This window comes from Colobus angolensis, unplaced genomic scaffold, assembly GCF_000951035.1.
Source record: "Colobus angolensis palliatus isolate OR3802 unplaced genomic scaffold, Cang.pa_1.0 Scaffold352, whole genome shotgun sequence".
Lineage (NCBI taxonomy): Eukaryota > Metazoa > Chordata > Mammalia > Primates > Cercopithecidae > Colobus > Colobus angolensis.
Genome location: NW_012116844.1, coordinates 1,228,343 through 1,243,801, shown reverse-complemented (window position 1 = coordinate 1,243,801; position 15,459 = coordinate 1,228,343). Strand labels below are relative to the sequence as shown.

The following is a 15,459-nucleotide window of genomic DNA, read 5'->3' as shown; positions in this document are numbered from 1 at the left end:
CCCAGCTACTCAGGAGGCTGACGCAGGAGAATCACTTGAACCCAGGAGGCAGAAGTTGCAGTGATCTGAGATCGCACCACTGCACTCCAGCCTGGAACACACAAAAGCTAACAGTGAAGGGATGGAAAAAGATACTCCATGCAAAGCAAAACCAAAAGAAGGCACGAGTGGCTATACTTATATAAGAAAGAGAGATTTTAAGTTTTTAGCTGTCTCATGAGACAAAGTAGGTCATTATATAATTATAAAGGGGTCAATCCATCAGGAGGTTATAACAATTTTAAACAATATGCATCGAGATAAGACTACCTAAATACATACAGCAACTACTAATAGATCTGAATCGAGAGACAGACAGCAATACAATAATAGCCCCTGTACAGTAATACCCCATTTACAACAATAGACAGTTCATTCAGACAACAAATGAATATGGAAACATTGGACTTGAACAATACTTTAGGCCAAATGGACCCAATAGACATATACAAAACATTCCACCCAACAGCAGCAGAACATACATTCTTCTTGAGTGCACATGAAATATTTCCCATGATAGCTCATGTGTTAGGCTACAAAACATGTCTTAATATACTTAAGAAGACTGAAGTCTTATCGAGCATATTTTCCAATGACAATAATTTGAAACTAGAAATCAATGACAGGAGAAAAACTGGAAAAATTCACAAATATGTAGAAATTAACACACTCCTAAACAAATGATGAGTCAAAAAAGAAATCCAAAGGGAAATCAGAAAGTATCTTGAGACAAACCAAAATAGAAATACAACATACTAAAACTCATGAAATGCAGCAAAAGCAGTTCTAAGTGGGAAGTGTATGAGTTCCAACCTAGCAAGAAAATGAGTTAACATCCTAGCAAGACTGAAGAAATAAAAAATCTGAAAAGACCAATAATCACCAAGAAGAGTCAATAAATAATAAAAAAAAAGTCCTATCAAAGAAATGCCCAAGACTTCCCGGCTTCATGGCTGAATTCTACCAAATATTTAAAGAAGAACTAATATAATCCTTCTCAAACTCTTCCAAAATCTTGAAGAGGAATAAATACTTCCAAACTATTTTACAAGTCATCATCAATCACCCTGATAACAAAGTCAGACATGGACATCACAAGAAAAGAAAATTACAGGCCAATATCCCTGATGAATATAAATGTAAAAATCTTCAACACAATACTAGCAAAACAAATTTAACAGTAGATTAAAGGGATCATTCACTATGATCAAGTGGGATTTATCCCTAGAGTACAAGGATGAATCAGCAAATCAATAAATGTTGTGCATCATATTAGCAGAATAAAAGATAAAACCATATGATCATCTCATAAGATGCAGAAAAAGCATTTGACAAAATTCAACATCCTTTCATAATAAGACCCATCAATAAATAGGTATAGAAGGAATTTACCTTAATATAATAAAATCCATATATCAAAACCCCATAGCTAACATTATTATACTCAACAGTGAAAAGTTTAAAGCTTTTCCTGTAAGATCAAAAACAAGGATACCCATTCTCACCAATTCTATTCAACATAGTACTAGAAGTCCATGCCAGGGCAATTAGTCAAGAAAAACAAATAAAATGCATCAAAATAGAAAAAGAATAAGTAAAATCATATTTGTTTCCAGATGATATACTCTCCTATATAGAAAACTCTAAAGATGCCCCCCAAAACTTGCAGAACAAATGAATCCAACAAAGTGGCAGGATACAAAAACCAATATACAAAAATCAGCTGTGTTTCTATAAATTAACAACAAACTATCTAAAACAGAAATCAAGAAAACAATCCCATTTATAATAGCATAAAAAGAAATAAAATACTTGGGAATACACTTAATCAAAGAAGTGAAAGATCTGTTACACTGAAAACTGTAAGACTTGTTGAAATAAATTGAAGAACACACAAAGAATTGAAAATACATCCCATATTCATGAGTTGAAACAATATTGTTAAAATGTTCATGCTACCCAAAATAACCTACAGGTTCAATGTAATCCCTAAGAAAATTTCAATGACATTTTTCACAGAAATAAAAATAGATCCTAAAATTCATAGGAGAACACAAAAGATCCTGAGTAGCCAAAGCAATCACGAGCAAAAAGAACAAAGGTGGAGGCATCACACTATCTCAAAATCTACTACACAAAGCTATAGTGATCAAAACTGCATGACTCTAGCATCAAAACAGATATAGCCAAAAAGATGGCCGAATAGGAACAGCTCCAGTCTGCAGCTCCCAGCGAGACTGACACAGAAGGCGGATGATTCCTGCATTTCCAACTGAGGTACCCAGTACATCTCACTGGGACTGGTTGGACAGTGGGTGCAGCCCACGGAGGATAAGCCAAAGCAGGGTGGGATGTCACCTCACCTGGGAAGTGCAAGGGGTCAAGGGATTTCCCTTCCCTAGCCAAGGGAAGCTGTGAGAGACTCTACTGGGAGAAATGGTGCATTCTGGCCCAGAAAATGCACTTTTCCCATGGTCTTTGCCACCAGCAGACCAGGATATTCTCTTGGTGCCTGGCTGAGCAGGTCCCAGCCTCATGGAGCCCAGCAAGCTAAGATCCACTGGCTTGAAATTCTCTCTGCTAGCACAGCAGTCTGAGGTTAACCTGGGACACTCGAGCTTGGTAAAGGGAGGGGCATCCACCATTGCTGAGGCTTGAGTAGGTGGGTTTTTTTTTTTTTTTTTTTTTTTGAGATGGAGTCTCGCTCTGTCACCCAGGCTGGAGTGCAGTGGCCGGATCTCAGCTGATTGCAAGCTCTGCCTCCCGGGTTCATGCCATTCTCCTGCCTCAGCCTCCCGAGTAGCTGGGACTACAGGCGCCCACCACCTTGCCTGGCTAGTTTTTTTTGTATTTTTTAGTAGAGACGGGGTTTCACCGTGTTAGCCAGGATGGTCTCGCTCTCCTGACCTCGTGATCCGCCCGTCTCAGCCTCCCAAAGTGCTGGGATTACAGGCTTGAGAGTAGGTGGTTTTACCTTACAGTGTAAACAAAGCCCCAGGAAGTTCGAACTGGGTAGAGTCCACCACAGCTCCCTGGGACACAGCACCTGGGGGAAGGGGAGGCTTTGGGCGCAGCTCCAGCAGACTTAAACATCCCTGCCTGACAGCTCTGAAAAGAGCAGCAATTCTCCCAGCAAAGTGTTCAAGATCTGATAATGGACAGACTGCCTTCTCAAGTGGGTCCCTGACCATCCATGTATCCAGACTAAGAGAAACCTCCCAGTAGGGGCCGACAGACACCTCATAGAGGAGAGCTCTGGCTGGCATCTGGCTGGTGCCCCTTTGGGATAAAGCTTCCAGAGGCAGGAACAGGCAGCAATCTTTGTTCTACAGTCTCTGCTGGTGATACCAGGCAAACAGGGTTTGGAGTGGACCTCCAGCAAACTCCAGCAGACCTGCAGCAAAGGGGCCTGTTAGAAGGAACACTAACAAACAGAAAGGAATACTATCAACATCACCAACATCAAAGACCAAAGATATATAAATCCACGAAGATGGGGAGAAACCAGTGCAAAAAGGCTGAAAATTCCAAAAACCAGAGCACCTCTTCTCCTCCAAAGGATCACAACTCCTCGACAGCAAGGGAACAAAACTGGATGGAGATTCAGTTTGACGAATTGACAGAAGTATGCTTCAGAAGATGGGTAATAACAAACTCCTGTGAGCTAACGGAGCATGTTCTAACCCAATGCCAGGAAGCTAAGAACCTTGAAAAAAAGTTACAGGAATTGCTCACTAGAATACCCAGTTTAGAGAAGAACATAAATGACCTGATGGAGCTGAAAAACACAGCACGAGAACTTTGTGAAGCATACACAAGTATCAATAGCCGAACTGATCAAGCGGAAGAAAGGATATCAGAGACTGAAGATCAATTCAATGAAATAAAGTGAGAAGACAAGATGAGACAAAATATGAGTGAAAAGAAACAAACAAAACCTCCAAGAAATACGAGACTATGTAAAAAGACCAAATCTACATTTGATTCGTGCACCTGAAAGTGACAGGGAGAATGGAACCAAGTTGGAAAACACTCTTCAGGATATTATGCAGGAGAACTACCCCAACCTAACAAGGCAGGCCAACATTCAAATTCAGGAAATACAGAGAACACCACAAAGATATTCCTCGAGAAGAGCAACCCCAAGACACATAATTGTCAGATTCACCAAAGTTGAAATAAAAAAAAAAATTTTAAGGACAGCCAGAGAGAAAGGTCGGGTTACCCACAAAGGGAAGCCCATCAGACTAACAGCAGATCTCTCGGTAGAAAATCTACAAGCCAGAAGAGAGTGGGGGCTGATATTCAACATTCTTAAGAAAAGAATTTTCAACCCAGAATTTCATATCCAGCCAAACTAAGCTTCCTAAGCGAAGGAGAAATAAAATCCTTTACAGACAAGCAGATGCTGAGAGATTTTGTCACCACTAGGCCTGCCTTTACAAGAGCTCCTAAAGGAAGCACTAAACATGGAAAGGAACAACCAGTACCAGCCACTGCAAAAACATACCAAACTGTAAAGACCATCGATGCTATGAAGAAACTGCATCAAATAACAGGCAAAATAACCAGCTAGCATCATAATGGCAGGATGAAATTCACACATATCAATATTAACCTTAAATGTAAATGAGCTAAATGTCCCAATTAAAAGACACAGACTGGCAAATTGGACAGAGTCAAGACCCATCGGTGTGCAGGAGACCCATCTCACGTGCAAAGACACACATAGGCTCAAAATAAAGGGATGGAGGAAGATTTATCAAGCAAATGGAAAGAAAAAAAAGCAGGGGTTGTAATCCTAGTCTCTGATAAAACAGACTTTAAACCAGCAAAAATCAAAAGAGACAAAGAAGGGCATTACATAATCATAAAGGGATCAATGCAACAAGGAGAGATAACTATCCTAAGTATATATGCACCCAGTACAGGAGCACCCAGATTCATAAAGAAAGTCCTTAAAGACCTACAAAGAGACTTAGACTCCCACACAATAATAGTGGGAAACTTTAACACCCCACTGTCAATATTAGACAAATCAACGAGACAGAAAATTAACAAGGATATCCAGGACTTGAATTCAATTCTACTCCAAGCAGACCTAATAGACATCTACAGAACTCTCTACCCCAAATTGACAGAATATACATTCTTCTCAGCACCACATCGCACTTATTCTATAATGGACCACATAATTGGAAGTAAAATACTCCTCAGCAAATGCAAGAGAACAGAAATCATAACAAACAGTCTCTCAGACCACAGTGGAATCAAATTAGAACTCAGGATTAAGAAACTCACTCAAAATCACACAACTATATGGAAACTAAACAACCTACTCCTGAATGACTACTGGGTAAATAATGAAACGAAGGCCAGAATAAAGATATTCTTTGAAACCAATGAGAATAAAGACACAACATACCAGAATCTCTGGGACACATTTAAAGCAGTGTGTAGCGGGAAATTTATAACACTAAATGCCCACAAGAGAAAGCAGGAAAGATCTAAAATTGACACCCTAACATCACAATTAAAAGAACAAGAGAAGCAAGAGCAAGCAAATTCAAAAGCTAGCAGAAGAAAAGAAATAACTTAGACCACAGCAGAACTGAAGGAGACAGAGACACAAAAACCCTTCAAAAAAATCAATGAATTCAGGAACTGGTTTTTTGAAGAGATCAACAAAATTGATAGACTGCTAGCCAGATTAATAAAGAAGATAAGGGAGAAAAATCAAACAGATGCAATAAAAGATGATAAAGGATAAAAACTGATATCACCACTGATCCCACAGAAATACAAACTATCATCAGAGAATACTATAAACACCTCTACACAAATAAATTAGAAAATCTAGAAGAAATGGATAAATTCCAAGACACATACACCCTCCCAAGACTAAACCAGGAAGAAGTCAAATCCCTGAATAGACCAATTAAAAGTTCTGAAATGGAGGCAGTAATTAATAGCCTAGCAACCAAAAAATGTCCAGGACCAGACGGATTCACCACCAAATTCTACCAGAGGTACAAAGAGCAGCTGGTACCATTCCTTCTGAAACTATTCCAAACAATAGAAAAAGAGAGAATCCTCCCTAACTCATTTTATGAGGCCAGCATCTTCCTGATACCTGGCAGAGACAAAACAAAAAAAAGAAAATTTTAGGCCAATATGCCTGATGAACATCGAGGAAAAAATCCTCAATAAAATACTGATAAACTGAATCCAGAAGCACATCAAAAAGCTTGTCCACCACGATCAACTTGGCTTCATTCCTGGGATGCAAGGCTGGTTCAATATACATAAATCAATATATGTACTCCATCACATAAACAGAATCAATGACAAAAACCACATGATTATGTCAATAGATACAGAAAAGACTTTCGACAAAATTCAACAGCCCTTTATGCTAAAAACTCTCAATAAATTAGGTATTGATGGAACATATCTCAAAATAATAAGAGCCATTTATGACAAACCCACAGCCAATCTCATACTGAATGGGCAAAAACTGGAAGCATTCCCTTTGAAAACTGGCACAAGACAAGTATGCCCTCTCTCACTACTCCTATTCAACACAGTATTGGAAGTTCTGGCCAGGGCAATCAGGCAAGAGAAAGAAATAAAGTGTATTCATTTAGGAAAAGAGGAAGTCAAATTGTCTGTCTTTGCAGATGACATGATTGTTTATTTAGAAAACCCCATCATCTCAGCCCCAAATCTCCTTGAGCTGATAAGCAATTTCAGCAAAGTCTCAGGATACAAAATCAATGTCCAAAAATCACAAGCATTCCCATACACCAAGAAGAGACAGAGAGCCAAATCATGAGTGAACTCCCATTCACGATTGCTACAAGGAGAATAAAATACCTAGGAATCCAACTTACAAGGGATGTGAAGAATGTCTTCAAGGAGAACTACAAACCACTGCTCAAGGAAGTAAGAGAGGAAACAAACAAATTGAAAAACATTCCATGCTCATGGATAGGAAGAATCAGCATTATGAAAATGGTCATACTGCCCAAAGTAATTTATAGATTCCTTGCTATCCCCATCAAGCTACTATCAACTTTCTTCACAGAATTAGAAAAAAACGACTTTAAATTTCATATGGAACCAAAAAAGGGCCTTCATAGTCAAGATAATCCTAAGCAACAAGAACAAGTCTGGAGACATCACGCTACCTGACTTCACACTATACTACAAGGCTATAGTAACCAAAACAGCATGATACTGGTACCAAAACAGAGATATAGACCAATGGAACAGAACAGGGGCCTCAGAAATAACACCACACATCTACAGCCATCTGATCTTTGACAAACCTGACAAAAACAAGCAGTGGGGAAAGGATTTCCTATTTAATAAATGGTGTTGAGAAAACTGGCTAGCCATATGAGGAAAGCTGAAACTGGATCCCTTCCTTACACCTTATACAAAAATTAACTCAAGATGATTAGACACTTAAACGTAACACCTAAAACCATAAAAACCCCTAGAAGAAAATCTAGGCAATACCATTCAGGACATAGGCATGGGCAAAGACATCATGACTAAAACACCAGAAGCAATGGCAACAAAAGCCAAACTTGACAAATGAGATCTAATTAAACTAAAGAGCTTCTGCACAGCAAAAGAAACTATCATTAGGGTGAACAGGTAACCTACAGAATGGGAGAAAATTTTTGCAGTCTATCCATTTTACAAAGGGCTAATATCCAGAATCTACGAAGAATTTAAACAAATTTACAAGAAAAAAACAACCCCATCAAAAAGTGGGTGAAGAATAGGAACAGACACTTCTCAAGACATTTATGCAGCCAACAAACTTATAAATATATGCTCATCATCACTGGTTATTAGAGAAACGCAAATTAAAACCACAATCAGATACCGTCTCACGCCAGTTAGAATGGCAATCATTAAAGTCAGGAAACAACAGATGCTGGAGATGATGTGAAGAAATAGGAACACTTTTACACTGTTGGTGGGAGTGTAAATTAGTTCAACCATTATAGAAGACAGTGTGGTGATTCCTCAAGAATCTAGAACTAGAAATCTCATTTCTAGTTCTAGTTCATTGCTAGTTCTAGTTCACTGCTGGGTCACAGCAATCCCATTACTGGGTATATACTCAAAGAATTATAAATTGTTCTACTATTAAAACACATGCACACATATGTTATTGTGGCACTGTTCACAATGGCAAAGACTTGGAACCAACCCAAATGCCCATCAATGATACACTGGATAAAGAAAATGTGGCACATATATGCCATGGAATACTATGCAGCCATAAAAAAAGAATGAGATCATGTCCTTTGCAGCGACATGGATGAAGCTGGAAATCATCATTCTCAACAAACTAACACAGGAGCAGAAAACCAAACACCACATATTCTCACTCATAAGGAGGAGTTGAACAATGAGAACACATGGACACAGCAATGGGAACATCACACACCGGGGCCTGTCATGGGGTGGGGGAGAAATACCTAATGTAGATGACAGGTTGATGGGTGCAGCAAACCACCATGGCACATGTATACCTATGTAAAAACCTGCACGTTCTGAACATGTACCCCAGAACTTAAAGTACAATTTAAAAAATGGAAAAAAAAAAAAAAAAAACAGACATAGCCAATGGAACAGAAGAGAGAGCCCAGAAATAAATTCACATACATATGGTAAACTGATCTTTGACAAATGTCCAAAAACACATAATTAGGAAAAGAATGTCTCTTCAATAAATTGTGTTGGAGAGACTGCAGAAGAATGAAAATAGGTCCTTATCTTACCCCATATACAAAAATAGACCCAAAATGAATTAAAAACTTAAATGTAAAACCTGAAACTGTAAAACTACTTGAAGAAAACAGGGTGAAAACTTCTCGACATTGGTCTTGGAAAAGATTTTTTTGATATGACCCCAAAAGCACAGGTAACAAAAGCAAAAATAGACAAATGGGACTGCATCAAGTTAAATAGTTTCTGCAGAGCAAAGGAAACAATCGATGGAATGAAGATACAACCTATGTAATGGGAGAAAATATTTGCAAACCATACATCTGATAAGAGTTTAATATCCAAGATGTAAAAGGAGCTCAACTCAACTACAAGAAAACAAATAACCCCATTTAAAAATGGACAAATGGCTTGATATTTCTCAAAAAAAAGACATATGAATGGTCAACAGGATATATGAAAAAAATGTTCAACATCACTAATCATCAAGGAAAAGTAAATTTAAACCACCAGGTAATATTACCTACATCTGTTATCAAAAAAATGTCTACTATCAAAAAGAAAAAATATAAGTACTGGCAAGAATGTGGAGAAAAGGGAACTCTTACACAACATTAGTGAGAATGTAAATTAGTACAGCTTTATGGAAAACAATATGGAGATTCTTCAAAAAAAATAAAAATAGAGCTACCATATGACCAAGCAATTCCACTTCTGAGTATACATCTAAAGGAAATGGGATAAATCATGTTGAATAGATACCTATACTCCATCACTGCAGTATTATGCACAATAACTACAATATGGAATCAATCTAAGTGTCCCTAAATGTAAAAATAAAGATACAAATAAAGAACATGTGAAAGATATATATATATATATATACATCCATCCTTAAAAAAGAAGGAAATCCTGTCATCTGTAACAACATGGATGAAACTGAAGGGCATTACGCTAAGAAGTCAGGTACAGAAAGACAATTACTGCATGATCTCACTTATATGTAGAACCCCAAAAAGTCAAACTCAAGGAAATAGAGAACAGAATGCGGGTTACCAGAGGCTGGGGTTGGGGAAAAATGGGGAGATATTGGTCAAAGGGTACAAAATTACAGCTAGACAAAGGGAAAGTTTCTAAGAGAGCAATTTTTAAGTGTTTTCACCAGAAAAAAAAGATACATATGTGAGGATTTGGGGTCTGTTACATAGCTTGATTTAGCCATTCCACAAGATATGCACACATAAAAACATCACATTTTATACCATAAAAATATATATAATTTTGTCAATAAAAAATAAAACATTTATTTTAAAAAGAAATTATATGAGTTTACAGGTAAAAAAATATTCACAAACTACATTTTGTATCATTGTAACTTTTAATTTTTTACCTATGGAAAAATACATATAACATAAAATTTACCATCTTAACTATTTTAAGTGTATAGTTCAGCAGTGTTAGGTAACTTTACACTATTTTACAACCAATCTCCAGAACTCTTCTCCTCACGTAAAATTGAAGCTTTGTGTGCATCAAACAATAACTCCCCATTTCCCCCTCCTGCACCCCCTGGCAACCATCATTCTGTCTTCTGTGTCTGTGAATTTGACACTGCTCTAGATACCTCATCCAAGAGGAATAATTGCATTTGTCTTTTTTGTGGCTGGCTTATTATACTTAGCAGAATGTCCTCAGGGTTCATCCATGTTGTAGCATGCATCAGAATTTCCTTTCTTTTTAAGACTCAATAATAATTTCATTGTATGTATATGCCACATTTTGTTTATCCATTTATTCATTGTTGCACATGTGGGTTGCTTCCATCTTTTGGTTGCTGTGCATAATGCTGCAATGAACATGGATGTACAAATATCCCTTCAACACTCTTGTTTTCAATTTTGGGGTATACATGCCCAGAAGTGGAATTGCTGAATCATATGGTAATTCTGTTTTTAATTTTTTGAGAAACCAATATGCTATTTTCCCATAGCACATATTTTACATTTCATTTTACATTCTCTATGTTTATAATTTTCCATTTAAACATTATACGTACATAAAATCATAAAAATTGATATAAGAAATTCTAAATTTGTTGACAGAGGCATTATTTTCTTCTTTATGTTTTCAATATTTCTGCAATACATACTAACTTTTATCAATAAGCATATTACATATGGAAAAATACAATTTTATCTGTCTTTTTTTTAAAATAGAAAAATAATAAAAATGCAAAAATAAAAAATGCTTACCTCTCCAACATATTTGCCTGGTTTTCAAACACTTTCAACATGGCATTAAATCGATTAGTCATTGAATGAGCAGTTTCTATTATTTAAAAAGCCAAAAATGTTAAAGGTTTTATAAATAGCTGAAGTTATAGCTCTATGCTAAATACAACTGCTATAGATGTGAAAGCTAAACAAACATAAAGAGCGGCTAGCAGGGCTATATGAGGCTACAGAATGCTTAGGAACATAGCTACCATTTTATTAAATACCTATTATGTGCAAATCATCATGCTATATTGCATTCTCTTATTCTTAAAATAATCTAAAAAATAAGATAAGGTAATAATTTTCAAATAAAGAAGTTCAGGCTCAGAGAGGTTACATAACTTGATCAATACAATATATCTAGTAAAAGACAAAACTGGATTAATGTCCAATATATGTGACCTTCTTATGATATGGCCTATCAGAGGGACTCTAGGATATTAAAAGAGAACTGCTTTAGTTGCTGTTGCAAAGTCAATAAGGTCTATGGGAAGGATCTAGCTAACCTACTAAGCTTTACAACTGTATCAAAGAACCCAAAAGAGAACCCAAGATGCTACTTAAAACAGAACCAACATAATAAGGATCCATAATAATCAATGAACTATTGGGGTAATACTACAAGACTCTTCAATCTTGTGACATAAAAAGTATATGACAGAAGACAGTCCCTGCACTAACTTTTCTGCTAGATAAACAAGACATGACACAAAGAAAATATTAAATAACATAGAAGCATACAACAGTTCCTAAACATTAATTATATTTTTTCTTTTTTTTTTTTTTTGAGACGGAGTCTCGCTCTGTCACCCAGGCTGAAGAACAGTGGTGCAATCTCGGCTCACTGCAAGCTTCACCTCCCAGGTTCACGCCATTCTCCTGCCTCACCCTCCCAAGTAGCTGGGACTACAGGTGCCCACCACCACGCCGAGCTAATTTTTTTGTATTTTTAGTAGAGACGGGGTTTCACTGTGTTAGCCAGGAGGGTCTCAATCTCCTGACCTCATGATCAGCCCGTCTCGGCCTCCCAAAGTGCTGGGATTACAGGCGTGAGCCACTGCTCCCAGCCAAAATAAAATAATATTTTAAGAGTAATCTGATCATAGCATATGAGATAATTTTAAATTCTGCCCTAAATATAGTAAAGGACTACAAGGAACATCAACTCTTATTTCAGTTACAATTTGAAAATTCAGTCCCAAGAAAGAAAAAGCCATTAGAAAACATTCCTGGGGGAAAAAAAGGAAGAACACAGAATGACATTAGCAAGATGAGAAAGTAGGAGATAACAGTCTTCATCTCCCCCCTAAAAAAACAACCACTAGACAGCTATCCATGGATGAAAGTGGCCTTGGTAGGGCTCAAAGTCTCAAAGAAGCTGCAGCAAGATAGTAAAGCAAAAAAAATGGAGAATAACCACACAGACAGGATAGCTGAGGAGATCAGCATACCAGAGACATCTGGAGACGGCAAGGAATGAGGAAGAGTGCAGGAACCACAGGTCCCACCATGGTTCCTAGTAGCCTGCTCTACAGAGAACACTGCTCTACACAGAACACTGACAGCTCGTGGTGGAGAACACTGACAGTTAGTGGTGACTAACATAACTAATAACCACTGCCACCTTTAAACCCCAGATAAGAAAAATGTTGCTCCATCCACCACCAAGAAGGAGCCACTGTTTTGCCAACCCAGGACCAGAGCCACCATGCCCCAATTCCATGGGTGACCTAGACCACAGAGTCACAGTCTTTCCATATGTACCCAGGCTCCAGCACTGGCTAGAAGGCTGCATCATACACTCCCATGCCTCAGACACCAGAGTCACCTTCACTGAGGGCTAGCCCCACCCCAGGCCCTACAGGCATGCTCAGTCTGCACCAGCCTGCGCAATGAACCCAGCTCTGCCACTCCTCTATGAATCCTATGCTCCAGGTATCTGAACCACTGCCACAGTGAGCTAAGCCACAGCTCAATCCTGGAACCACTGTTGTTCTGCATGTGTTCACACTCCAGTTCACATCTCTGAGGCTGCATCATGCACATGTATAATATAGTCACCAGAGCCACTGGCTTTACATGCTAGCCTTGCCCAGGGCCCTGAAGTTGCAGTCTCTCAGTACACATATGGGCTGTAACCTCAGCTCTGCTGCAACTCTTTGAGACTCTGACTGCACATGCATCAGACATCAGAGCTACCACCACAACAAGTTAGCCCACACCCAAGGCCCCAGGGCAACTGTTGCTCTCCAGGTGTGAGCACATTCCAGAATGTGGCTCTGCAACCACTCAACAAGTGCCTGCATTCTAGACACCAGAACCATTAATGCAGCAGGGATATCCATATCACAGTCCTCAGAGCAGCAGTAGACTTGCACACACTAGCATCTGGACCCCAAAGCCACTGTCAATCCATACATGCCTATGCTCCCAGATCGAAGTTTCTTGACCACTCCACAGGTATCATGCATCAGACATTGGTACCACTGTCACTACAAGCACACCCACAAGCCAAATCCAGAACCAAGAGGTGTCACCTCTGCCACAACTTCCTTTAGGAAAGTAAAAGAGATCAGAAGAATTCTGTCAGGCTTTGCCACTGTTGCAGATACCTATAGCCTTGGCCACTGCACACCACTGAAATTTTTACCCACATCAACCACAGCCAAAAAAGCTACATGGACACTAAACTGCCACATCCTCACTGGATCCTGAATTGCCACATCCCACCCAGCTAGTGTACTCACAACCACCTATAGGTGAAGATCTTTTCATATAAAACTAGTCCATAAAGTCTAGAAGCAGTGACTTCATCAATATCTGACAAAATATTCAAATACTAGTTTTAAGGAAGCTCAGTAAGTTATAAGAAAACACCGATAGACAACAAAAATCAGAAAAACAACATACTAACAAAATGAGAAGTTTAACAGAATGACGGAAATCATAAAGAAGAACCAAACAGAAATTCTGATGCCAAAGAATATAATTAATAAAATTAAAATTACAAAAGATAAGTCAAAAAATATGTCAACTATATAATTCATCAAGGAGAAGAAAGAATCTGTAAACTTAAAGAAAGTTATTTGAAAATATACAGTTAGAAAAAAAGAATAAAGAATAAAAAGAAATTTTAAAGACTATTACCTATTGGAAACAATGTTCACTATTCAGGTGATGGGTACACTAAAAGCCCAGACTTCACCACGACACAACATATACATGTAAAAAATCTGAAGTTATCTCCTCTAAATATATAAAAATTTAAATTTTTTAATTCTGAAAAATAAATAAATAAAGCCTACAGGATTTACGGGACAGCATCAAGAGTGTTATCATTTATATTATAGGAATTAAAAAAGAAGAAGAGAAAAAGGAGGGAAAGTTTATTTGAAGAAATAATGGCTCAAAATGTCCCAAATATGGTGAAGGATATAAACATTCAGAAAGATAAAAAGTCTCCAAACAGGTACAACCCAAAGAATATTTCACCAAAACATATTATAACCAAACTGTCAAAAAATAAAAACGAAAAGAGAATCTTGAAAGCAACAGAGAAAAGAGCTTCCTCACACAGAGAGAATCCCCACAGGGCTATCAGCAGTTTTCTCAGCGAAAATTTTGCAGTCTAAGAGAGAGTAAGAAGATATTTTCAAAGTTCTTCAAGAAAAAAGCTGCCAACCAAGAATACTTTACCCAGAAAAGTTAGTCTACAAAAATGAAGGAGTGATACTTTCTCTGACAAACAAAAGCTCAGGGAGTTCATCATCATCAGGCTTGCCTTACAGAAATGATAAAGGGAGCTCTTCAATCTGAAATGAAAGGACACTAAGTAGTAACACAAATATATATGAAAGTATAAAACTCACTGGTTAAAGTAAGTATATAGTAAAATTACACACTATAATATTGTAACAGTAGTCTGTAAATCACTTATGTCTACAGAATAAAGGGTAAAAGACAAACAAAATACCTATAGCTACAATAATTTCCTAAGGTGTACACAATATAAAATATGTGAATTATGACATCAAAAATATAAAATGCTTAGAGGAGAGTAAAAGTATATCAACAAATCACAAACGAAGACAGCAAACAAGGAATAAAAGAACAAAGGATCTACAAAACAGCTAAAAAGCAATTAATAGAATGGCAATAGTAAGTCCTTATTTATTAAAGGTAACTTGAAAGTAAATGGATCAATTTATTCAATTCAAAGACATCGAAGGGCTGAATGAAAAAAAAAAACAAGACTACATGCTGCTTACTCACAGAATAAAAGTGAAGGGATGTAAATAGATATTCCATGCAATTAGAAAGCAATAAATGAGCAGGTGTGGCTAAACTTACATCAGACCAGATACTTTGAGTCAAAAACAGTTACAAGAGACAA

General features: G+C 37.6%; 1 protein-coding gene across 1 annotated transcript in view; it reads right to left on the bottom strand.

Moving 5' to 3' along the window:
• LOC105519573 (coiled-coil domain-containing protein 7) overlaps positions 1-15,459 on the bottom strand; it is a 137,009-nt gene that overhangs the window by 91,817 nt on the left and 29,733 nt on the right. Inside the window, exon 9 of the mRNA XM_011952949.1 lies at positions 11,043-11,118. Within this exon, the coding sequence (XP_011808339.1) occupies positions 11,043-11,118 (76 nt within the window). The remainder of the gene's footprint in view (positions 1-11,042; positions 11,119-15,459) is intronic.